The 26,020-nt window shown below is 36.4% G+C and overlaps 1 protein-coding gene across 1 annotated transcript in view; it reads left to right on the top strand.

Moving 5' to 3' along the window:
- Positions 1-26,020, top strand: part of LOC129269062 (neuronal-specific septin-3-like) — a 64,450-nt gene that overhangs the window by 19,150 nt on the left and 19,280 nt on the right. Inside the window, exons 3-4 of the mRNA XM_054906514.2 lie at positions 17,006-17,158; positions 23,435-23,608. Coding sequence (XP_054762489.2) covers positions 17,006-17,158; positions 23,435-23,608 — 327 coding nt within the window. The remainder of the gene's footprint in view (positions 1-17,005; positions 17,159-23,434; positions 23,609-26,020) is intronic.

Here is a 26,020-nt window from a genome sequence, read left to right as displayed (position 1 = left end):
TATTTTGTTGCTTTTCAGAAATTTTGAAATTGTAGTTGAATCCGAAAACAAGTGACAGTGACCATTCATGTGTGAGAAGTTTACCCCTCCTGATGAGGTTTTCCAGGTACGCAACTGGTACAGGACTTCTGCTGGATGTGATAGAGAGAATATGAAATGATTAATAGCCCATTGACAGGATACAGCTGTAATGTGTAGACCTACTTTTTTGTGAAATTTACTGGATTTTCAGAAGTCAGTGGATGCAAATCGATATACCAGGGTCCATCGTTTAGATGAAGCAACGAGCCTGGTTATGCTATCATTTTGTTTCCTGTACCAAAGCCGCACAACACTATCTGACTTCCTGCATTGTGGATGGCTGGGATGGGATTGAAACCAAATTGAGGAGAGAGGAAGGAAGAGAGGAAGAGACAGGGAGAGAAAAGGAGTATTCAGACCACCTCTAATTTCAAGAATACCAGGTATTTTCTGATCAAGATACTTGCCCTGATCACACAGATTAGAAAATAACAGGTATTTTTGCCAATGTGAAAGAAAAATACCTGTTATATTCCCAAAAGAAAATATCGGCTACGCAGTAGGTACTTCTCAAAATTACGAGAACATTCAGTAGCAGTGTGAAAGCAAATTACGAGAACTTTCTCAACCCAGCGAGCAGTTTGGTGGGTTAGTGAACTAACAATTTTGGATTGCGCGCCTTGCCTGCTAATCGGACCATAATGCGCATGGTCTGATTAGCTTCATAACTTTGAGAAATTACCCGAAAAGGGTCTGATTGAGTCGGTGTGAATGTGGAAAATAATTATTGGGGATTTTAAGGCCTGAAAAAGTTCTTTTAACAGGTACTCTTGTGATCGAGTCGGTCTGATAGCACCTTAAGAGAAGTAGAGTGAAAGAGAGAAAGGATGGAGAAGGGAAAGATTGGTATTGGTAACATATACAGCAAATAGCAGGAAGAACAGAAAGCCAGAGAGAGAGATAGAGAAATATTGTAAATGAGGAAAGGAAGCTAAAGTGCTCACGTGAACAATTTTATCTATTCCGTGATAAAGTTGCATTATGGGAATCACAACGACTGGTAGTGGCGTGGTTCTGAAGAACAGTTTAGTTAGTAGAGACAAGCGAAAGTATAGAAGCTAGCGCACACACCCACTGTCATATGCCTGGAAGCGTGCTCAATTCCTGGTTGTAGTGCTTGTGGAATCATACCGAGTAGTTCTTGGGGTACCCTGATAAGTTCACTAGTGGATAGATACTTTAGTGATCTGTGACAAGGTAAGTTGTTCTGTACAGTTGAAATCTATGAGGAATATGCATTTTCAGCTCCAGTCTATTATAGGCGTGGCATAATCATTTGTCTCATATTTCATTAGTTAATGTAAAGAGTTAATGTAGGCCTATTATACAAAGATACCAAATAGTGGGCTAACATGTGATTACATGTTTCCAACTGATACAGGTTATTGTACATGTAGATTGTAACCCAAGTATGGCTCGGAGCTGCAGGCTGTTCTTATAAGAAATTACAAAAGTATGAGAGGAATGCAATTCCTTTTTAAACTATTAGTCAGTGATGTAAAGTCATTCCCTCCACTGCTTTTTCCATTGAAAAAATTAAACATAAAACTCATAGGTAGGGAATAATCAGAGAACCAAAGACTAGATTAAATGTTTTATTTCCTTGAAAAATTTACACCGGTATATCAAACGATAAGTGCTTCAGCACACATATATAATTTTGCCTGATGAAATAAGAGTTGCATGTAGAGGTAGGCCTAATACTTTGTTATTAGTTGATCCTGATCTATGATCCTGACGATCAAGATGATAGCAACCTCAGAAGAGTCAGAACCCAACAAATCAAACTGCCCATGAAAATATCCATGTAGTTCTAGCCATTATTAACAGTTTGTGCCTCATCAAGGAGTCCAACTTCATGACTTCATGGGGACAGGTTGTGTCCTTGAGTCAATGCTACTGTGTACATCAGGTCATCAGCGAATTCACTGTAATGACTACCTGTCTGTCAAATCAATATTTCCTCTTGATTTTGGTGACTTTTTTTTGAGGTACACTCTAGAGGAAAGGTCCATGAAGGCAACTAAGCTCACCCAATCCTTCTTTGTATGTCTCCCTTTAGCTTTTATATTTATGGACCTCCAGCATATATGCATGAGGGTAAATCCCACCGCTGCCACCAAAAAGTCAAACTTGTAAATGCAGGAAGATACCAAATGATAGTATTCACAAACCTCTGTGGTGGAACCGGGATGTCATCAGTGTTAATCAGGGTTATCTACCATAACAAACTAGTGCCAAACTGAAACCATACGAAATTGGCAATTGAGCCTGGGGGGGGGGGCCTCTTACATTGACGAGTGGATACCATGCGCGACCAAAAAAACACGTAAAAAGGATGTCTTTTTCAAGATAGGTCACGTTACGTATGTAACGTAATAAGGGTGTCAAAAACACTAAGATAATGGAAAAAGGGTATCTATTTTCGCTAGGAAGGCTACGTGTTTAGGGTCAAATTTGCGAGGGTATAAAAAATTAAGACTATTTTGTTTTTATAAAGGATGTACTTTTTGCACCAAGAGTCAACACTACAAGTTTAGAGTACAATGTGCGCGAGGTGTGGGAGGTGGGTCTGTACTAAACCCAATGATGTAGGTAAAGGTAAAACCGACAACCGACGTCCGTGACATATGAAATATCGCTGTACTTGTTTAGGGGTTCAATTCAGGGAATACTTGCTAATAGTATCGTTTTGTTTCCAATACTTGTTAAGGGTAGGGTTTCACACGCCAATACTTGTTAAGGGGTGCATTTTCAGAATATGGAAAATACGTGTTTAGGGTCCTTTTTTGGACCCCATGGTCCTGCATGGTATTCAATCGTCAATGGAAGTGGCCCCTCCGGGCAATTGAGTCATCAAGAATGCTCAAAATGGTGAGATAGGAAGTTGATTTGTGTCTGGAGGTATACTAGTTCTGAAGTGAAGTAGCTTGTCTGGAGGAATTCACCTCAGGGAATTGTAAGTGCCTTTTCACAAACAATGTTTCCTGATTCATTGATACCTTTCTGTCATGTCTTCATACCAAACATTGATACTTGTTACTCTAGCCAAAGCGGAAGGCAACATTTTGACAAACATTTGTTGTGAGCTTTGCTCAAACGATGTTGATAATCAAACTAACAAGATTTATTGCTCATAACATATACGATGTATGTGGGTTTTGATAATCTTCAATTTTGACGGCCAACACAATGACATCTAGCGCATTATGTATGAAAAGGAGCCAGTGTGGGGGTTGCTGTGACACAAACTACAAAGAAATCTAAGGACAAGTGCCAAAGCACAATGGACGTAGATTAACTAATGGCTAATGTCCTTCCTGACTGTTCATCTGAAATATCTCATGAGAGATGCATGTCAGGGTTTTTTTGGTGGAAAATAGTTTAGGTAAACTAATGGCTACAGATGTAAAGATGTGATTTACCATTTATAATTCTCTTCTAGTTACTCTGTTGTGAAAATCTGATCTTTGGACTGTGGAAGATATGGCTGATTAAGCCTGTACATTAGCTACAAATTAATATTGTGCGATGTCAGTCATGTGGGCACATGAAATAATTCCCAAGGACTTGCCTCTTGTAAATCATTTGAAAGCCTGACAGTTGGTAGCATCTGTGTTGTAAATTCTGTAGTTAATATAATTTAAAGTAATATTTCACTTTCATTATCAATTCATTCAGTACATTCAGTACTTTAGAGTCAATGTACTTTTCATTCTTGTTAAAAAATAAATTGCTTGAAAATTACTCTCAAAGTTTGATTGATCAATCAAATGATCGAGAGATCAAGAGAGATACTTAAAGGTCAAGTCCACCTCATTAAAATGTTGATTTGAATCCAAGAAAAAAATCAGACAATCATAATGCTGAAAATTTCATCAAAATTTGATGTAAAATAAGGAAGTTATGACATTTTAAAGTTTTGCTTATTTTTCACAAAATAGTTATATGCACAATTTAGTCACATGCAAATGAGAGAATTGATGATGTCCCTCACTCACTATTTCTTTTGTTTTTTATTGTTTGAATTATACAATATTTCAATTTTTACAGATTTAAAAATAAGGATCAACTTGACTGAACCATATAATGTTAATGTTTGTATAAAAGCAGAAGGTGAAAATAGATTCATATGAATTTATCACTGAATAAAGAGACATAAGTTATTTCTATACAAACACATTGACCTTCTTTACCAGACACTGAGCATATTCTTGACATTATTTGAGCAGTTTTCATTTTCTCATGGACTCAGATATGAATGAAATTTGGTTATGAACCCTGTTTACACTGCAATTGCAATTCCATTGAAAACATTCTTGTAAATAGATGTATGAATGAGGCCTTCAGCCCTTTGCGTAAAACCATTTCCCCTTCAATAATTAATCTTGTGTGTTCAAAGTTCAATTAGAACATCCATAAAGAAATGTTTATGTTTACATTATTTCTTAAAACACAATAAACCAGAAGGAACAAGTGATTTGAACTATTGATTTCATTGCATTCCCTTGAAATTTCCCCTCTGCTGCGATGTTTTTTCCAGATTTGAATTTTAATTTGATTATTAAGATATCTGTCTACTCTGTAAACACGTGTAACTTTTCTGTTTTCCCCATTTATTTCAGGACAGGAAGCAATATGATATTTGTGTATTTGTTTGAAGGATGACATTTATTAAAGCTAGATTCGATTTCTGGCAATCAGAAAGTGGTATCATATGCCAGAATGCTCTTTTAGAACAACAACTTTTAATGAAAATAATTCAGACTCGCTCAAAATTATATGAACTACATGCTTTTCCTGGTGTAGCTAACACAGGAAACAATATATGGGCAAGACTAATGGATACGCATTTTTTAGTAATCTGTCTGATCTTCATCTTTAATCATATAACTTCCTGAAAAATTATTTGGGCAGATCAATATCATTTTTTTGATTTTGTATCACTTTATTTCAATATTCATAAAGGATCAGATGACATATAATATAAAACAATTACATAGTAATTTACAAACACAATTAATAGAGGAAGAAAAAGTAGCCCAGGTCCTGGCTTATTACTGCCGAGGCAGGACATACCGTATAGAACATAATACAAGATAGAATAGAAAACAGAATGATATATTATGGCAAAGATCTTGGTTGCAATTAATCTCATAATAAATTCTTATATTCTATAGTCAAAATTAATAAATCTTGTAAACAGGTTAACATGTGAACAAGCGAATTACTCTTATTAATACACAATAGTTATTATTTACTTTTTTATAGTTTATTTACTTTCTTATCACTCTGTATAAGCTTTATTCAATGCTGTTAATGTATTATTTTCTGTTGTTACCTGTAGTAGAATTTATATTTAATAAGTGTTGTAGAGAGATACATCCACCCCAGTTCCCCAATCAGACCTAGCGGCATTCCCAGGAGAGAAGCTGAGAAGGTGAAGGGGCAAAATTGCCCCCTCATGTTTATTTGAAATAGATTAACTAATAATAGCTGTCCTGAAATCTTGGCTATGCTGTTGAGAAGATATATGTGTTTATATATACGTCAATATAATTTATTAATCAATGAATCAAACCTTTACCAACGCGATAGAAAGGCTTTGCATTCCTACTCTAATATTTTTGCTTGTATGAGTAACATAGTAGAATACCCCCTGCAATATATATTTTTTTTTTGGGGGGGGGGTTGCCAGCCATCTACCATAAGGTGATTTTGTAAATGAAATATATGAATATTTTCTCCATGAAAAGTTCATAATTTTTTTTCTTCTGATATAATTACGATTCTAGGCTGAGAATGTTAGCATTGCTTTATCAGATTTCGGGGAACACAAAATCTGCCCCTCCTGTTTATCCTTCACCTCATGCCGGATAATGATATATTTCTTATTTCCTCAACCCGAAAATTTCATGAGTTGGACATTAAAATGGGTTAACACCACATTAATGTCTAGACCATAACCTATTTGGTTTCCCATTAATACACAGTTCAGTTTTATCCTACTTTTGACATGGGAGACAGTATATCTTTCTTGGAGTCTGTTTATAATTTTCTTCTTCTGAAGACATATTTAAATAATAAAATATATGGTCATTGAAAAAGGATGATTGACAATCTAAAGTAGAAACTTTGTTTGAAAGTGGCTATAGATGTCTTTGGATTATAAAGTCAATATCTCATCTTTAGAGTAAACACAATAACTTATGATGTCAAATTTATTAAATGCACATTTATTAGGAACAGTGTTGGTGATAATAATTACTTCACACGTGATATATTCCTTGTTTTAGGATGGCTGTATTAGAATAACTTCCATTCATTTTCTTTTTTCATTAAAAGAGGAATTTATGCTGAATAATCAATATTTAGAATTCGATTTGATATTGATAGTGAAATAAAACCCAAGATTTCAGTTTAATAATTTGAGAATGAGAAGCGACATTCATATTGTGCTTGTAATACAAAAGATTTCTCAGCACTGTATTTCATTACCTGGCCTAAGTCAATGCTAACTTGTAAGTCACATGAGCTTGGTAGAAAGTGCTACCCATTCACCTCCCTTGGATTGGTTGCAGCATAATTTGGGTGACCTTTTTGCTGGAAGATATCAATTGAGAATCAAACATTTTAATAAGAAAAATATTTGTGTGAGAGGTTGTATTAATCTTTAATATGGAGGGGATAAACAATTAAAAATAACTAATTGGAGATTGATTTATTGGAAGTGTCTAGTGATCCCTATGTCTATCATTTATACTTTTGATGTACTTTCATACATTATCAATCATTGCAAACTAAGTTTGATTTTACTTTGTTTTTATTTAAACTCTAGAAACCAACTATTAAGAGCTACATCAGGCCTCACTGCCTTTGCTTTGTCGAAGGGGAAGAGGGATGTATAATAAATCTGATTTTGGGAAATTTATTTATCACTGTCACAACTTCATGCCAGCCGAACTTCAAAAGATTTTAAAAACTTTTCTTGTATCTGTGCATATATTTGTAGAGGGGAGGGGCACTTGCGGGCACAATCCCAATTAGCAAAAATAATTTACAACAGGCCAGTTTTAGGCTCGTGTATAATTGATTAGGGTATTATTGCCATTAGTATTTGAAAGCGGGATGGAGAACAATGAAACGAAACAATTCTTCCACCAATTAAGAACCATTAAGGGCTCCTCCGCATTAGGATCGCTATCACTTATGAAGTGTCTATTTCATTAAAATAATTAATAACTTGTTGATTACTCAGCATCCTGTACATGTGCCGGTTATTCTTGTGTGGTCGCCATGGAGATAGAGGAAGTGGGTAGTCCTAGGCCTAGCATTGAGTTTTGTAATTTGTCGCACCCACCTGCCCGTAAATCTTTTCCGTCATAGCCACCCTCAAATTGCCATTGTTTATGAAGAATAATTTTATAAAAGACTGAGTTTGTCATGGAATACAAGTTAAAATATCTTTTTATTAATGGGGAAATTTATTTGATTAAACCTCTACCCTGAAAGTTTATGTTTGCTGAAAAGTGTATGTATACTGAAATATCAGAGAAAAATTAGTACAGTGACCTTATTTAGATTACTAGTACTGCTTTATGGTGAAGGTCAAGGACAACATATCGGTTTCAGATTTCATGAACAGCATGATATTCTTCCAATTGGAGCATGGAAATGAGGGGGGGGGGGGGTGGATAGTCGTTAGGGGTCAGATTACTACATCGGAGGGTGGGGGTGCTAGCATAACTTCTTTCTATTAGGGTTTTGGAGAACCGATACCGATTTCGTTCCAAATATGTTAGAACATCATTGAAATTAATTAGGAGGCCTGATAGAAACCCTTTTGATTGAAGCCCCAATGAGTAATACACCTACATCCCCTGTGAATAGAGTAACAATAATGGTTCATTTTGGATGTTGAGTCATCCCTGTCTTGGTGGAGGTGTACATTGTAAATCTGGGACCCGTCTTACAAAGAGTTGCGATTGATCCGATCAATCGTAACAATGGATGGCCAGCGACGTCAACATCTATCATGCATGTTTGATCAAAATATTTTCTAGCTATGATGTATTTTCATGCATTCACTGTTTTCTTGAAAATTCACTGCGCTTCTCTTTGCATACAGAGGACATTGTGCAAATTTTTCGTAGAAAAAAATTGTGGCACTGATGGATTTCCATACAGTTACGATTGATTGGATCAATGGTAACTCTTTGTAACACTGGCCCCTGTTATTCCAATGGGTGGAACAATATTGATGATGGGGCCTAATAGGAACACCTCTTCCTTAGCAAACAATCTTAGACAGTCAGACTGCAGGTCCCAAGAAAGTGGCTTCTTTCATCCAAGTGATATTCATGACTTGAGATGTTTTGCATATTTAATGAGCTTGATGCGGACCAAAACACTTCTTTTCATTCGATCATTGCTGCTCTAATTGTGCATCGAATTTCATGAATTTGGTGCCATTGTAAAGAAGAAGAATCATTCTTTCAGGTCATGTGTTTGGATTTATTCAAAGATTTTGTAATATAGGTTAAAATTTCGATCTAAAATATGCTACAAAATAAATATTTTCACCTGACAAAAGCTGATATTTTCACACTTTATTTTTGTTTGAGCCCAAATGATTTTTATATCATGATAAAGCTGAATATGTATGCTTTGAAATGATATAGGTTTCAAAATAAGAATTGGTTTAATCGGGTCAAGATCACACTTTTCATTTGCCAAGTACATAAAGCAGCTTGAAAACAAGAATACTGCACTCTGATTGGTCAAAGGACCACACAATGGCAAATTCCAACGGTTCCAGTGCCTGGGTTCGTGGGAAGGTCACACTTCCCATGTGGTAATCTCCTCAAATACCCCGCGCCTGTTGTTCTGTGAACCTTATCCAGCCAATCAGAACTCTGGATTTCATGCAAGTACAAAATTTCAGAAATCTCATCTTGTACCTTGGTGGGAAAAGTGTGATCTTGACCCGATTAAAAGGTGCCGCGTATCAAGAGTGGCATTGTGAGAAAGTACAGAAGTTCAGCTTTATGATGATATAGATATAATTGAGGCTCAAAATAAAAAGTTTTGCACAATTTGCAAAAGAAAACAGAGGAAGAAAATTCAGTTTTGAGGCACATTTTCAGGCCAGAAATTTACTTATTTAACAAAATATTGTATACAAAATAAATGACCAATATGAAAGAGTAACTTTTACTCTATCTGATGGTGCAATAATATTTCATTTAACTTGAGGTTAAAACAGGTAAATTCTTAGAGATAGAAAATCTCACTAATCACGAGATTTTGCAAGGAGGAGGATTCAGCCACGAGATGATTTGGATGAATCTGGCCTTTTTGCTCATTAGCATAGGGACCTGCGGTCTGACTGTAGAGCCAGCAGTGGTATTGTCGAACTCACACAGACTGGCCAAAATAATGGGAATTTTTAGTTTTTGTGTAACTTCTATGCAGGAAAAGGTTTGATTTGGTAGTTTTAGGGGTAGGTTAGGATCCCATCATAAGGATTCAGAGGATTGATGAGGGCCGGTGGAATAATGGTTTGTTTGGGGTGTGGAATGCAGTGCAGTGCTCAAACAAAATTTCAGCCCAGTTTTTTTTGACAATATTGGTTGCCCTCATTCTGTAGTCACAGTAGTTTTCTCCATCTAATAAAGCTAAATGACAGTAGTTGCAGTAAAATACTGATTTCGTGAGAAAGTCTGTAAAACCAAGGTTAAGTATTACTATATCATCGTGGATCTAGATCTGGTACAGTTACATAAACTGATTTTTGTGAAATCATAATATCTAAGCTAAAAAACGATCACACTGAAAATCGCCAACAGTGGGACAGTGTATTATTATTGCTGGAATAAAGACCCGACGGAAGTGACAGAATCCGCGCTTATTTTGCTTATTTTTCAGCAATTACACAATTTCTTCCAGAATCCTTTGGCACATATTTTTTATTCATACAAACAGACACTTTGGTGATCATTATATTAAATTCTGTAAAAAGTCATTTTGAGATCGCCCCCACAACTGGAATTTATCTGTAATAGAGAGTTTTAGAATGAGTGAACGAGAATGGCGTATCAGTCGACTGATCATGTGTGTCAACGTAGTCGTCTGTCCATGTTCACTCCCGATACAAATATTTTAGATTTCACTCGACTTGTACGTGTGCGTACGTCCACATAAAACAGCGTGATAACTAGCGGGTCATGACACGCTGCCCAACCTGGAAGATCTGGCGTCCCATCACGTGACAACCCGGTCGGGTGATGCAAAGGTGCAACTTGTGCACATTTGCTCTTTCACTTGCTTTAATTCCTTTTCATGTGAGTTAGGAGATATAGCGACATGTATTTTGGAGTTCAGAAAGCAATTTCAAATATGATAAACATAATACATCGTACAACTTACATTAATTTCGTGGAAAGTCACTGAAAACTGTGTGTTTTTAAGGGAAAAGATCCACTGCAATTGATCTTCATGCTGAGCTTGGATGGTTGAAATGACGTCACTCATGTGCAAGTCCACTATGATTTTGGAGAACCGCAGGACGGAGGTGGCAAGGTTCTCAATTCTGATGGCCGGCGAGGGTGAGGACCTGATGCATATGGCAGGCCTCAAAATGATGTCATCTTGTACCAGTCATCTATGTGGACGTATGATTCTAAAAGTGCTTAATGACCAGGGCCCTCTCTTACAAAGAGTTGTGATTGATCCGATCAACCTCAACTGCATGGAAATCCATCGTTGTCATAATTTTTCCTACTTGAAATTTGCACCATTTCCTTTGTAAACAAAGAGGAACACACCAAATTGTCAAGACAACTATGAATATGTAGAAGTATCATAAATATATAGAAAACATTTGAACAAACATGCATTTTAGAAGTTGTTGTTGCTGGCTTTCCATATATGTGGTTGATCAGATCAATTGCAATTCTTTTTTTCAGATGGCCCCTGGAAGTGCCAATCACGAAAGAAGAATAGGGGCGTTCTGATATGTAGGCCTGCATGTAACTTGAAATTTGTATTCCATTGGCCAGGTAGGACCCCTTCCACCAGACAAGCTATATCAAGACTAAAAAGTCTAGTGTGAGCCATGTTTTAAGATGTGGAACGCATCATTCATTTGGAGCGCAGAATCATAGAATGACCCATTTCTTAGGGAGTCGGGGCAGTTGTCGTCAAAACCACCACCACCAGACCATTATTCATGCATAGTCATAGGGTACAGACAATGCCTTTACACAGTTGTCTCATTCACTTCAGGATTGCGAATCAAGGTCAAAGTCTTCTCAAAAGCTAATCATCAAATGCTAATGTTAGTCAGCAACTTGAAAAAAAATAGGGCAGAGACCCCATTCAGCCCCCCCCCTTTCAAACATACATACAAGGGAGACATGCCATTCTCTCATATATCTTGTAGCTCAAATGAAATAGTCTTCAAAATTATATAGATTTGCATTTTGATGATATTAAATAGTATATTGTATTTGTATCGCTTAATACACATTGTTTCTACAAGCACTTTTATACAAAATGATTAAGTAACATACGTTTATATGATTGAACATTTAACAAAACAGAAAGGAAATGTACTGTACTGAGATTTGCATATCTTGAAAATCTTTGCCAATTTATTCTCCAGTATGGGCATGGATTAATTTCTTTCTTTGAAACATGGATCCGAAAGTGTGTATGCTCCGTAATCCCAAGAATATAGACCTACCCAATACGAAGGAGCTTTAAACACTTGCCAGTATACCCATGTTCTCAACATAATTGCTTTACATGTACTTTACACTGATTGAAAGTGAGCTTTTAAAACTGATTTTCTTTTTTTTTAGTAGTGCTGCTCATGCTATAATCTTTTAGCTGGAGCAATGGTGATTTGCACAGAAAGATGGGATTCATTTCTCCCTGATGGTTTGGATTATGAGCTAGATTAAATGCAAATTCCATCGTAAAGCTACTTTTCTCCTAGCCGGTCCATGTCATACATGATTAGCAGGGCGGAAAGCATCGGCTTTTATCCGGCTTTTTTCTTGAATGGATTTACAAACATTGTCTTTCATTTGCCAGTAAGGATGTAATAAGGTCATTCAACTGAAGAATGATCTACCGGTAGAGTTTTCGGACCATGAAAGCTGTGAGATGGTGGGTTATCGAGAGGCTGACACCATAACAGACTGCCTCCAAGCTTATTGTATTGATGCCAACAAATGTACACATCTTTCTCAAAAGGATACTCTTCAGAGATAATGTGTTAGCCTTGGATGTCCGAGAATAAGTTGAGTTCTGTAGTAATTCTGCATATGGGACTTTGCGTGACCCTGGTCTAAGGTACTTTCACTATCGAAAGTGGATGATGATGGAAAACTAGATAGGGGAAAGAGATTTTGGCAAATGGCCATTGAGTGAAATCATTTAGCAACACATGCCTGTCAAGGATGGGAATGTGCTTTGTTGTATGAGAGCAGATATGTGCTCTAGATAAGGCATTACAGCACCCTATACCGTGGAGCGACGTGGCCCAGTGGATTAGTCTCTGGACTTTGAATCAGAGGGGAGTGGGTTTGATTCTCACCCATGGGTTAATTTCCTTAGGCAAGAAATTGGTCCATATTGTTCTGCACTTAACCCAGGTGAGGCAAATACATGGAGGTAATTCTTCAAGGAATTCTTCCTTGAAATGGTCGTGTTCAAAGTATAAGGCTTGCCTTGCTACAGCCAGGGTAATAGTATCCAAGTCCCTAGTTTGGAAGCACTAGAGAACTAATATGAAGGCATTTTACTCAGTTTGGATCAGCTGGAATGTTGAAAGGTGTAGGCCTGCTATATAACATTAATGTGATGACCTCTGTAATAGTAAATATGAAATAGATACCAGATAAATTTCCAATTTTGTGATAAGTCAACTTTAGAATGTAGGCCTATCCAAGTGAATATGAGGTTAAAACATGGTGGATAGTATGAAAAAAAGATTCATGTAGGCCTGCCTAAGATTCAGTTTTACCAACATTGAACAATTTATCATAAGTATATTTATAATCCCTTTACCATTACAGATACTGGTAAAATATAGATGTATAGGTCTTTTCCGCCTTTGTAGTATTTGTTTCTTTTTATTAATATATGTCCCCAAACTAGTCCCACAAATTAATGGAGAAATGCCATTTCACTTACTGACCGATTGATGTTCGAAGAAGTAAGCAGATCTGTCAGCTAAACCTGTGTGTAAAAGTATATGGCATAAATAATCCCTCAGAAAATGCACAGAATTTGTGGGGATTTTTCTTCAAAATGAAAAAAGGAGAGAAAAAAAAATAATAGAAAGCAGTGAATAGAGCTGGCATCCAATTCAAGAAAATACTCCTTCTTCCTTTCGATTTGGAGGCCTGTATAGAAGGCTTACGCTTGGTTTAACCCATACAATACAACACTTGTATCAAGAAGAATAGCGGTCTTAAAGGACAGGAGGGGAGAAGAAGAATAGAAGTTATACATTGCTATAAATACCAACTATCTGTAAACATTGTAGGAAGTGGGAGGGGCTCCTGATTGACGAAAAACAAGCAGAGAGAATCAGGAAAACTCTCCTCAAGAAGTGTGGTTCTTCTACTTTATATGTGAAATTAAATGCTTAAATGAACAGTTTTCCGTTGGCCATTTTGGATTGTAAGCAAGCAGTACAATACCTGTATTTAAAGAATTGCTCAGTGAACTGCATAATTTGCCCATTATTAGTTTGTTTAGAATCAAGTTTTCGTTTACTATTTGAAATTGGTTGAACTATTAAAGTCCATAGCTTTCAAGTGATTCCAGTTATATAGTGTTCAGGAAGTCTATACATCACAGGTATATCCTTCCTTTTACATGATACAAGAAAACAATTGATTTGTTTTGAAGCTTTCTCAGCTAGTTCTTCAATTAGATATTCACACACACACAGCATATCCAGGATTTTTGGTCAGAGAAATATGTGACAATGGTGTAGGTAGCCTTTTCGCCTTTCGCCTTTCTTTGATAAATATCGTTTGAGTAATCTTTTCTACATCTATCAGTTGTGAATATAAATACCCAGTCTATATATTTTCTGATTCCACTTCTATTGTTTATATACATGTATATACAGTAGTATTGGTGGATATTCCAAGTTCATATGTACTTTGAAAAGGTGTAAAAACAATTTCCTGTCATTTACGTGCCACCACTGTTATCAATCCCTGCACTTTTCCCCCTCAAACGCCATTATCTTTATTTTGACGTTTGATGTTTTATCACAGTCGGTAAAACCTGAAGAAACAAAGATTTGACAGTTAAGCCTGGAGGGTCGAAGGGATATGAATATTTCTAGTTTCTATTTCTTGAATGGTTCATGAGAAGACTCGTTCTCATTCACATTATTTGTTTTATAAAGGTATCATTTCCTGTATGTAGAAAGCAGATCAAATTTTAAATTGTTTACCTCTGCCAAGAAAATCATTCAGATATAAAGGTAGTTTCTTGCATCTCAAATGCAATTGGAAATTGGAATACATATTAAACAGATTTGTTCCCACCCCTCCAAAAATATATTTCAGCTTACATGCAATGATCACAGCACTTGTAAAGATGATTGAGCTAAGTCATGCTTGAAAATAAATCATCCTTGAAAATAACTTTTCAACTAAATTGATATGGATGGCTTTTTCTTCCCTGTGCACAATTGTCAGTCTTATTGAAATTGAATGATTCTAGTTTGAATAAGATATTATACTCTACATGTATACACATCAAAATTGATATTCATACATTGATAAAGGAGTGTCTCTAAATCTTATCCCTATGCACAAGCTCACATTGATAATAATTCTAGTTTGCTTAAAAAGATATGAATATCTCCTTGTATCTCACATTAATGACTTTTTAAGTCGCCCAAGCTTTCCCATTAATCTTTATTTAATGCATTCGTTTGTCAAAGGATTGTTCCTTATGAAAACATTGCTGAAATGATTTAATGCAATTTGGCATCCTATGTGACCCCAAAGACCCCACAGCTATAACATTATCCCTTATACTATCTCAAGTTTCCTTTCCTTTTAGCTCTGGATTGCAGATATGTTCAAGCAAACATTTTTCAATGAATGATCGATCATGGATTTCATTTGCGGTTGTGTTTTGTCAACTGTAAAAAACAATTATAAAATAAGCATTTTCAAAATGTAATCCTTAAATTCTGAAAATGAACATTGTAGCCCAATATTTCCTTTGAGTACAAATATGCATTTGCATTTTTTGATTTCAGGAAGAACTGTCTTGGCTTGTGGTTCATATTTGCGATTCCCATGTAAAAAATTGTCTGAAAACGTCCATAACGACCATGATACCTTTGAGTAGTGTTTTTTTTTTAAATTGCCATATTGAATAATGTGACTAAAAATAGAATGGTTTAACCATAAAACCTGTTCGTGATTATGGTGAGAACCTATTATCTGGTTTTGTGCTCATATATTCAGTGAGGATATGATCATTATTTTCTTTGAGAATGATATCATTAATCTATTCTTGATGATAGTACCGCAAATCATTCATGTGGGAAGAGTATTTACGATACATGTGTTTGTTTCCTTTTCGGCCTATGTACATTTTGTTAACGCGATTACAAGTACAAAATGCTTTCTAGAAGTCTCGGAAAGTATGAAGCTTGAGACAGTAGACTATGGTACTTGAAAGCTTCAAGTAAAAGCTTGATAAATAGTGGGCTAATGAATGGCTTACATGTATGTTGATTTGCATTGTACTAAGATTTGTGTATTAGTACCTCCATGGTTTCAGTCAGCAAGAGGCTGTACAATAGGATGATATAAGATCAATAAATTAATCTAAACAGATATTTAAAAACAATGAGGTAGATAGATGATTACCACTGAAACTGAAACCATATCTTTCCTCTGCCATTTTATTGCTATTAGCGCTGCTGATTTATCCTATGTGATCATTATGTTCAGGTAATTAAAGAGCATAAATGTGCAATGTAAAGATCTCATGTGTGTGATATATTATTATCATTGAACTGAATGTCATTCTCAGCAAGCAGGAAATATGGTTTTACAAATTCTCAGTCAAATATGAGGACAAACTATAAATGTAGTGCTGTATATCATAACAACCTTATGGGACTATCAAATATTCCCCCCCCCCTTTATATCTAAATATAATGATTTATGAGAATCAGGAAACTAGGAAATAGATTGTGCAACTTGAACCTTAATTTCCTGCGTGGATTACAATGTACGTAGGGTTAGATATGATGTTGCAAAATCAGCTGGAATTTCAGAACTTATTTAGAAAAAAAGAAAAAAAAAGAAAATGCAAAATCTTCCAGTAATAAGCAATATTGATATTGTGTTGCAATAACTGCTATCCAATAATTCTCAATTATTCCATTATCTGAAAATGTATTCTTCTTGCTTTATACAGTATATTGTCATTTTACCTACTTGAGCAATTATATTATGCATCTGTCCTATAAGCGAATCAGCTGTTTTTGTGGCAAAAAAACTTATGTTTATAGCATACATGTATTTTCATTTCTTAATTTGATTCATAGATGTGTAGACCTCGAATGAGGTTACACCCTCCTTGCAAAATCATACCTCTGATGCATGCTGGAAACACAAACAGATTGGCATTGATGGAAACGTCTCTTGCTCCCCTCCCTCCCAGTCAGAGCCGGTGATTACACTTTGATGAAGTCAATTGCCACACACACACACAACTATAAATCTGTATCTATCGTCCCATCTCTTAAAGATATCTTCCTGCCCGAGGGGCTCACACACAGTAAAGCATGAAACCATTCCTATCATACTATCTCTTCTTTCATCTTCCCCCTCCCTACCTCCCTGCATGGTCTCCATCGCAGTTTTGCAGGCAGCTTTCGGAGAGGCCGATACGGAGAAGAAGGGAACGATAGAGACCCGGTTGGTACCGCAGCTGATCAGCAAGCTACTCGGGAACGCATCCCTCAAGAGAGGATCCCTCCTCCAGCTACGAGCTAACGCCAAGGCAAAGAACGGTGAGTGCATGCTGCTGCTAGAATGCTGGGGCCGGGATGGGATAATATAGGGGTAGTTTAGTTTGTAATTGTAGATGGAGACAGTAACTTTGCAATTTACTACCAAATTCTTATATGGGCAATCCAATTGAAGAACCATTCTCACTTACTTAATCTCTAGTAAATTTCAGTACTAAAAGATTTTTGAAAACATGTATATTTCTAAGAAAATTTCCCAAAAAACAGAACCATGATTAGCATTATACTTTAATGATATTTGTAATTTTTATTCATGTAATTTTTTATTGATTTCTAGTTTTGTTGAAATCGTGATTTTTCATTTGATGTATATTATCCTTTCGTTTTGTGACACATTTTGTCAATTCAGCTGTCAAAACTGTGATCATATATTTAATATGGTAAATCTTGAATCCAGCCTGGTATTGATTTTTAACCCATTGGGCATGATTTCATTTTGGTATATATGAAAAAAAAACAATGGCTACTAGATCATTAGAGAGATACAATCACATTTCATATCAATATACTAAAAACATGGGGTAACCCTTTTACATAAAGCCATTTTCAAGTCATATGTAGAGTAATGTTATAAGTGATCATGTTACACACAGCTTTATGAAATGTCCCTCCCCTTGGAATGTTTCATGAATGAACAGCAGTCGTATATAAGCCAGTGAAATCCTTCCCGATTGGTTCTGAGCAAAATTGGTCAATGAATATCACTAGCCAGATTCTTCGTGAAACCTCCCCTGGATCGGTGCCAGTGATGGCAGCAAAGAATGATGCCTTCACAGCGGGGTATTAACAGGGGCTGATAGCTCACTGCATTCCCCTCCATGGGCTATCGGATCCCCATCTTCTTATCATCTTCGTTTATGCTCCGCTATCTCTGCCTACTGTTTCGCTGCTTCAACATCCCTCTTCACTTCTTGTTCATGCCGTATCAGGGAATAATTTTGCTTACCAAATTTGATTAGCATGTTTGGTCACAAGAGAAAAGCTCTCAACTAACCTCTGTACAGTCCTATGTAAAAATCTGCAACATGACATAATTTTTTACGTAGCAGTCTTTGAAAAATGTGCAGCAAATTTGGCTTTGATTCAAGGAAAATTATTCCCTGTATATTATCATTCTCTATCTCAAGCCTGTTTAAGCTTAATTTGATATGCCAAAGGCCTATATGCGATAAATATTGTCAAATGAATGAGAATGCATTAGAACTCCAATAATTCTTCATTAGGTTAATGGATATGATTTTAAGATGGAGTTGCACTAACAAAGGACGTTTAGGGCAGAGATCTTATGCATGTCTTTCCTTCTAGATATATTAATAGAGGTAAGTAGTATTATGAATGACCATCTTAAATTATAGGGATCATCTGTGCCTTAACAGCATCTCAGCTTGGCTTTTAGGGATTCCCCAAGCTTTTATTGCTTTGACGATTTCATCCTTTATCACGTCATTTGCCGCCAACTTCAATCACCGGGATGGAAGCAGTGCCCATCTCCCTGATCCTATTAAGAAGGAGTGTGTTAAGCCATTGATCCAATCATAACCATTCATCTTCATTTTTATTGAAATGACCATTATTAATTTGCCTGTGGGCGTGCTTCGAAAGGGGTATATTGCTATTTTTATTGACCTGTAAAAGGAGTTTACCCTCATCTCTCTTGTTGTAGCATATGCCTCCTGGGGCCTGTAACACAAAGCTTAGCATTCATCATGTTTCTACGATCGATTGATTGCATTGACTACAATGTACAATCAATCGTAAGAATGAAGCATACGATTAATTACTAAGCTTTGTGTTACGGGACCCTGGAGGGTGTTTCGTGAAAGTTGTCTGGCACTGACTAATTTGTCAGCTCAGTCAATGTCAGTGACATCCTTGGATTTTGATTGGCTGAGAAACACTGGTCTCTGTTACTATGGCAACTGTCGCAGCTGACATTGTATTCCGTGCTGAGTGCTGAAACACCCCCCTGGTTTTTCATACTGACATCAATACAGCCTTTGAGGAGATGATGCACTTTGCAGTTGAGGTCATTAAGGAGTTTATTTCCTATTTCATTAATCTATCTCGGACCTAAATCACAGTGCAGTCTCTTCTTTGTGAACCAATATTTTCCATCTTCATGTTGATACCTGTGAAATGCTCACGCATAGATGAGATTGAAAATTTCCATGTCAAAATCAAATTGCACAGAAAAATGGATTGAGAATTGTTTAGGATCTGATGGTTTAGTGTAAGAAAGGGGATCTCATTAGCATTGATTTTGTAGTCATTTTATTCTTTTAAACATCCAAATGAATGTGGATTTGGATCCGCACGTAAGTTTCTGCGCAAATCGTTTCTGTCATACCTCAGTATTCACCGATTGTAATTTTGCTATGTGTAAATGATTTACGATGTGCTTGGTGTCAATTCAAAGAAGAGGCATTAGTCTTTCTATTATTGTCAAATTTGTTTGATATTCATCGTCTGAAAATGGTTTTCCTTTTGTTTCGGAATGTCAATATGACATTCTTGAATCTACCCACAATTATGTTATAAATATATGCCTTCAAGGTGACCAGCTGTTTCTGTTTCACCTACAGTGTATCTCTTGTTTTATTCTACATTGTAGCCGTTGCAAATGTACCCCAAGGTTTTGATCTTGTTTCTCTTGGATAAATGTTACTAAATTGAAGGGCTCTCCTGGTAGCAAACTGTAAATGAATACCATGTGTGAGAAAGGCCGGCTCCCTGTTTGGATAATTCTGTGGTGACCAGCGATGTCAATGTTAAGGCCAAGTAGGAGCCCCACTTCTGTCAAAAATACTCAAAAGAAGGTAACATTTTCAGTAAATCTGTCATAAAAGTACTTAAATAGTAATTATACTTTAAAAATAAAGGCAATTGTTGATTGAGAAATAAGACCCAATTATAAAAAAATGGAAGAATGTACAGTTGTTCGAGCTAAAAGACTAGCAGAGCAAATCAGATTAATACAGTGATTTGAAGAAAAAAAAATCACAATTTGATGGTCATTTTCATGTTTTTTGTCAATGCATAGTGGAAAAAAGTAAGAGAGGGTTAAAGCCCTGAGGGGCCCTCTGGTTCCACAGCCCCTGTAAACAGTTTTTTTTTTGTTTTAATCACGGTAATAGCACTGTAATGACGGATGGAACTTCCAAGTTCATCTCATGTTGATGATGATTGAAATCAATGTGTTTTAGTCTGTCAGAAAATAACAAATTACCTTTCCAAGGTTTTTAAAAAATCATCGTTTATATAAATCTACCAAAAATTTAGTTTTCCTATTGCATCCCTACCACGGTTCCTATTCAATAGGAATATATCAATTTGGGGATAATTGACATTTTAGTCTATTTCTGCGAAAAAGAATTTCAGTGCTGTTGAATTGGAAATATTGAATTGGAAATATAAGAATTTTTGCATTTCTGGAAACTTCTAATTTGTTCCTTTTTTGGCAAGTATGTTATTGAATTCAGTACTCAATATCAATGAGATGGAGGAAATTCTCCCCTTCAGCCTTGAATGAAGGTTACAAGTTAGGATGCGGTCCACATGGCTTGAGGTGCTTTGTGGTCATTCCAAGACGACCTCATTTCCTCTTCCATTCCTTGGAGACACAGAAGATGCTTCTGCTCCTAGGATTTCTTGGACTTTTGCGGTAGCCTGGCTTAATCTGAAATTGAAAGATTGGTAAACTTGGAAAGGATGGCGATCAACCATGAGGGAAAATTTAATGAAAGGACAGTGCTGTGGGCCTACTATATATAGCAATGTACCTAGAACAATTAAGTTTGTATGCTGGTTTTATGGTAATTTCTAGCAGGTGGGGGGAGGGGTTCAACTATGCCTACAAAAGATAATGTGTGCACAGACATAGCAACAAATATAGCTCATTGCATTACACATTGAAAGTAATTTTGCCTGAAAGCCCCCCACTCCCCCACTACTCGCCCTTGAAACTCTTGTTGGAATGCTCCCCAGGGAGTGGAGAAAACGTACATTGTGTGCAGGCGATGACTGGGTACCGGTAATTAGATATCTGTAAAGCGCTTTAATAGCGATGTCGTTTCGATATATTGAGCACTATTAAGCAGAACATGATTTTTTTGTGACCATTTGGATTTATACTTTAAATAATAATAAAAGTATTAGCATATAAAGCTTCATGAATGTTGTGTGTACGTATCATTCTGTTATACCTGGCTCTATTGGGGGCGTCATGGTTTAGTGGTTACGGCTCTCGTCTTTAAATCATAGGGGCGTGGGTTCAAATCCTGGTCATGGCGTGTTTTCCTTCAGCAAGAAATTTACCCACATTGTGCTGCACTCGACCCAGGTGAGGTGAATGGGTACCCGGTAGAAAGAAATTCCTTGAATGCTCGAGCACCCGATCGAGGTAGCCGTGCTAAAGCCGGGGTAATAATAACATTATCATGTTAAAGGGGAATCCAGCCTTGGCCATAAAATGTTGTGTTGGGAAGGAGAAAAATAAATTAAACAGAATGGTGAAAGTTTGAAAGAAATCGGACAACCAACAAGAAAGTTATAGCTGCTTTAAAATTGAGATCACTAATACTATGTAGATTTCAAATTGGCAAATGGGTAAGTAAATTATGACAAGGGGCAAGGACAACTTTCCCATAGGCCGTGTACTTTATTATCAGGGATTCGTGGTTTACTCCTAAGTACCCATTCCCCTGGGGCAGTAATCTGAATATAACCCAGGTAGTATATTGTTTTATGTCCTCATGAAATAAAAATATAATTTGAAATAAAACTTTTGGGGAAAATGACATTTTAGCCATAATATGTATTGGAGTACATGGAAGAGTAGTCCTTGCCTTACATCACTATGACATCCCATATGCGGCCAATTTGAAGTCTCCATGGGTATAGAGATTACCAATATTTACAACTTTTAAAAATTCATAAATTTCTTGTTGTTTGTCCAATATTGTTCAAATTTTCACCTATCATCTTGTCTGATATTTCTTTTCCTTATAAAAACAAGTTTTTATTTTGGTTGGATTCCCCTTTAAGCAGGGCCCGCTGGGAGAACAGTTTTCAGAACTGAAGTCTGTGGCTACCCTGGGTAAAATATGAGTTTATTATTAGTATTGTTATAATTATTATTATTATTATTATTATAGCTTATTTCATGATTTGTAGGGTTATGAAAGTGTAAAATGATACTGGTAGGTCGGAGGTACAAGTATATTTGTGAAAGTGAAGTGAAAAGTACCAGCAAAAAATTTTGATTGTGAGAAAGAATTATGATCTGTACACGCACATCTGAAGGGCTGTCTGTGTATCATAGGATTAGATATACCAATTTTTGTATAGATTACAGTTTGATAGTATAAGAAGCAGGAGGAATTGCCATATAAGGTGGTGCTGCACCATCCCGAGTTTGCTCAATCTCGAGATTTTAGCCCGATCGTCCCTCTTCGCGATTAATCTCGAGATTCAAGAAACCCCGTCTCCACCATCGCAAGAAGAGCAATTCCTGGTCGAACGAGGCATCGATGCATTATGGTCTGACGCCGTGAATAAATAATCCCAAGTGCGTCTGCACCTACGAATTAGCGCGTTAATTCGTAAAATATCGGGCTATTTTGCAAATAATCCCAAGTTGACTTGGGATTGCAATCTCGAGATTAATCCTACGAACTAGCGCGATAATTGCGTCTCCATTGCAAATAATCTCGAGATTGTTCAGATCGGGATAATTTGCCAGATCAGAAATAGCGCGCTAATTTGAAAACTCGGGATGGTGCAGACGGCCCTTTTGTGTGAAACCTTGTTGTGATAGTGATTTGGGCTTTGTAGTTTATGTTTGGAGATTAAGCAACCTTGATTCTTGAAATAATAGTTTAAAGAAATGTTTGATGATCTTTTAATGTTCCATGTATTAATAATCGCATTTCAACATACTGAGCATTACTTGATTTATTGTGATGTACTGTGAGTTAAGCATTGATAATATGAATACTTAAAACTTACTTCAAATAAATTTTATCCTGTATTTAATATGCTTTGATATTTGAGAATAAATTATTGCTATCACTGGTTTTCTGAATTTGTTATGTTCACCAAATTTCATTTGCAACCTATTTTAAACTTTCACAATCATATTTACATATACATCTGTAAGCCTCTTTTCACAGACAGAAATGTATAGAGTGACTGAATGCTGAATGATTTTATTTCATTGAAAATTTATAATCTCTTATGAATTCTCATTCTTTGACGCAGGAGTTGTGAAGTTCTCGGAATTCGTAACCATCATGTCGGAGGCAATGTCACAGACGACAGAGTGGGGTGCCCTCAAGACAGAGATCAACGGTTATGTTGGAATCGACACCATACAGGAACAGATCAGGAAGAAAGCACTGAAGAGAGGCTTTGATTATAACATCATGGTAGTTGGTAAGGATCACAAAGATCAAACAGAATAATTTCCTTGTTGAAATCAACATTTTATTAAAAAAAAGTTCTGATTGATTCACATAAAAAGCCATGGAAACAAAACAAACAGCAAATATTTTCGAAACATTCACAAAACTTTTTCAAAATGTCTAAAAGGTTTTCAGTAAACTGGAAAATGAATGTTTAAAGGTTTAGAAAATGTGTGATTGTTCATTGCAAGCCTCGATCCTTTACAGAAGATATCATTATTTTGCCATGTAAGCAATATTTTGTAGATATGTCTGTTTGAATCGAGTCTTTGCAATAAATTTGTGTCTGAACTGTTTTCTGCCATCCTTAACCTCCCTTAGAAGCAAGTTTATTCAGGGGAATTCATCAACTGAATGTGTAAGAACTAGGAACTGCCTTCATGAAGACCCTGTTCAGATTCTAAAGACAGCACATGTCTCTTTATATGGCATTTATGCTTCCCTCTTGCTTTCTGGTGAGCATTTCATAAAAAACAAAAAGTCAGCAATTTTCACTGACTTGTGTTTTAAGCTGCTGATATCCAGGCATCGGATTGGCTTAGAGCATACATATCAGCGTAAATCGCAGACAGGGTGATTTATGAAACACTCTCCAGTTCTTGACATTGAATGTTTCTCCATTATGACAAGGGTTGGAGATACAGACATGTGGATCCTGTTTAGTTGTTCATTGGTTACCTACTGGAACACACATCCATTGTCAAGGTCGATGTTGTAGGTATGGATGACACATCATAAAAAAACATACAGAGATCTTTAAATGGCAAGAACTTTTTATGTCTTTCAACTTACAAGTTAAAGATAAATGCTAGTTGTGGGAACGATCTCAAAATGACTTTTTACAGAATCTAATATAATGACCACCCAAGTGTCTGTTTGTATGAATAAAAAATATGAGCTGAAGGATTCTGGAAGAAATTGTGTAATTGCTGAGAAATAAGCAAAATAAGCGCAGATTCGGTCACTTCCGTCGGGTCTTTATTCCAGCAATAATAATACGCTGTCCCACGTGTGCCTATCTGTGTTGGTGATCTTCAGTGTGATTGTTTTTCAGCTTAGATTTTTATGATTTCACAAAGTTCAGTTTATGAAACTGTACCAGATCTAGATCCACGATGATATAGTAATACTTAACCTTGGTTTTACAGACTTTCTCACGAAATCAGTGTTATCTGCAATTACTTTAATTTATCTTAAACAGGATGAAATAGGTGTTGGTCATTCCTTATTGTAAGTTTTCTTTTCACCACTCCTTTCTTGATACAGCAGTTCTTCCAAAACTGATCTTTTGTTGATAAGATAGGGCACTGGTCCAAAATGATTAAGACTTCTAAGAGGAAAAAGGCTATAAAGATTACATTACATTCATTTAGCACCTGAGTGAAATATTAATGTCAGATTGCATTTTTCTGTGTCATATGTTTTCTTTACTGTATAAACTCCTGTCAGCTTGCATGTTGCCAAAGGAAGACAAAAATTTAAACACAAAGGTGAAAGTACATTGAATATTTTTGGCCTCACAAGATGCATTTATACTGAGGTGTCTCTCAGCTACTGCGTAGTTGCTGCGAGACGGTGATCAGTGCAGACGTGTTGTCCCACACGAAACTACTGCCGAGTAAACACCGCTTAGCGTAACCACCGCACTAAAATAAATTCTGATTTGCCGAGCATCAGCTCTGGAGTTGCTCTGCAGCTGAGCGGGATATACTTTAAGCAACAACACTGTATCACCAGTACATCAGATATGGGATTGTTTATGGGCTTGGGAACTCAGTCAATAATCTTCGCGCTTATCTTTCGAGATCATTGTGTTATATTAGACACATGTTTTTGCTATGGAGGGACTCAATCCACTTTAAATATGCCATGGCTATTTGATGCATCGTTGCTCTGATGTGTAATTGCCTGATGAAAATGCATTTGATGCAGGTTTTTTGTAGAATGGCCACTCTGCAGGAGTGGGGGGTGGGGGGTACTCACAAAATAAGGCATAAGGGGATGTGCCGCTGGAATGGGTCGCTTTTTTTGGAAGATACTGGCCTTAAACTTTGGTCAATATTTTCCTCCAATTTTGAGTGATAAAGTTTTTTTCTTTTTTTTTGCTTGTCAAATTTTAATAAATGATAAATCCTTAACAATGGGTACCTTTTTAGCCAAAATGACCCGTAAATATGGGTATGGGTTTTGATTCTTCAGCCGCACACCCCCGTCCAAACCAAATCTAAGTACCCCCCCCCCCCAGGTGCGGTATGAGTAGGAAGAAGGCCAAGCATGATGAAAAATGATTTATAAAGATTTAGGTGGAAAGTCATTTCGCTCTAAGCAAGAAAACAAATCTCTCCCCCAAGACATCATTATGATTAAGGAAATAAATAAAAAG

Source organism: Lytechinus pictus, chromosome 10 (assembly GCF_037042905.1).
Source record: "Lytechinus pictus isolate F3 Inbred chromosome 10, Lp3.0, whole genome shotgun sequence".
In the NCBI taxonomy this organism is placed as follows: domain Eukaryota; kingdom Metazoa; phylum Echinodermata; class Echinoidea; order Temnopleuroida; family Toxopneustidae; genus Lytechinus; species Lytechinus pictus.
Note: the sequence above shows the minus strand (reverse complement) of the source record. Positions and strands in the feature narration are given on the sequence as shown.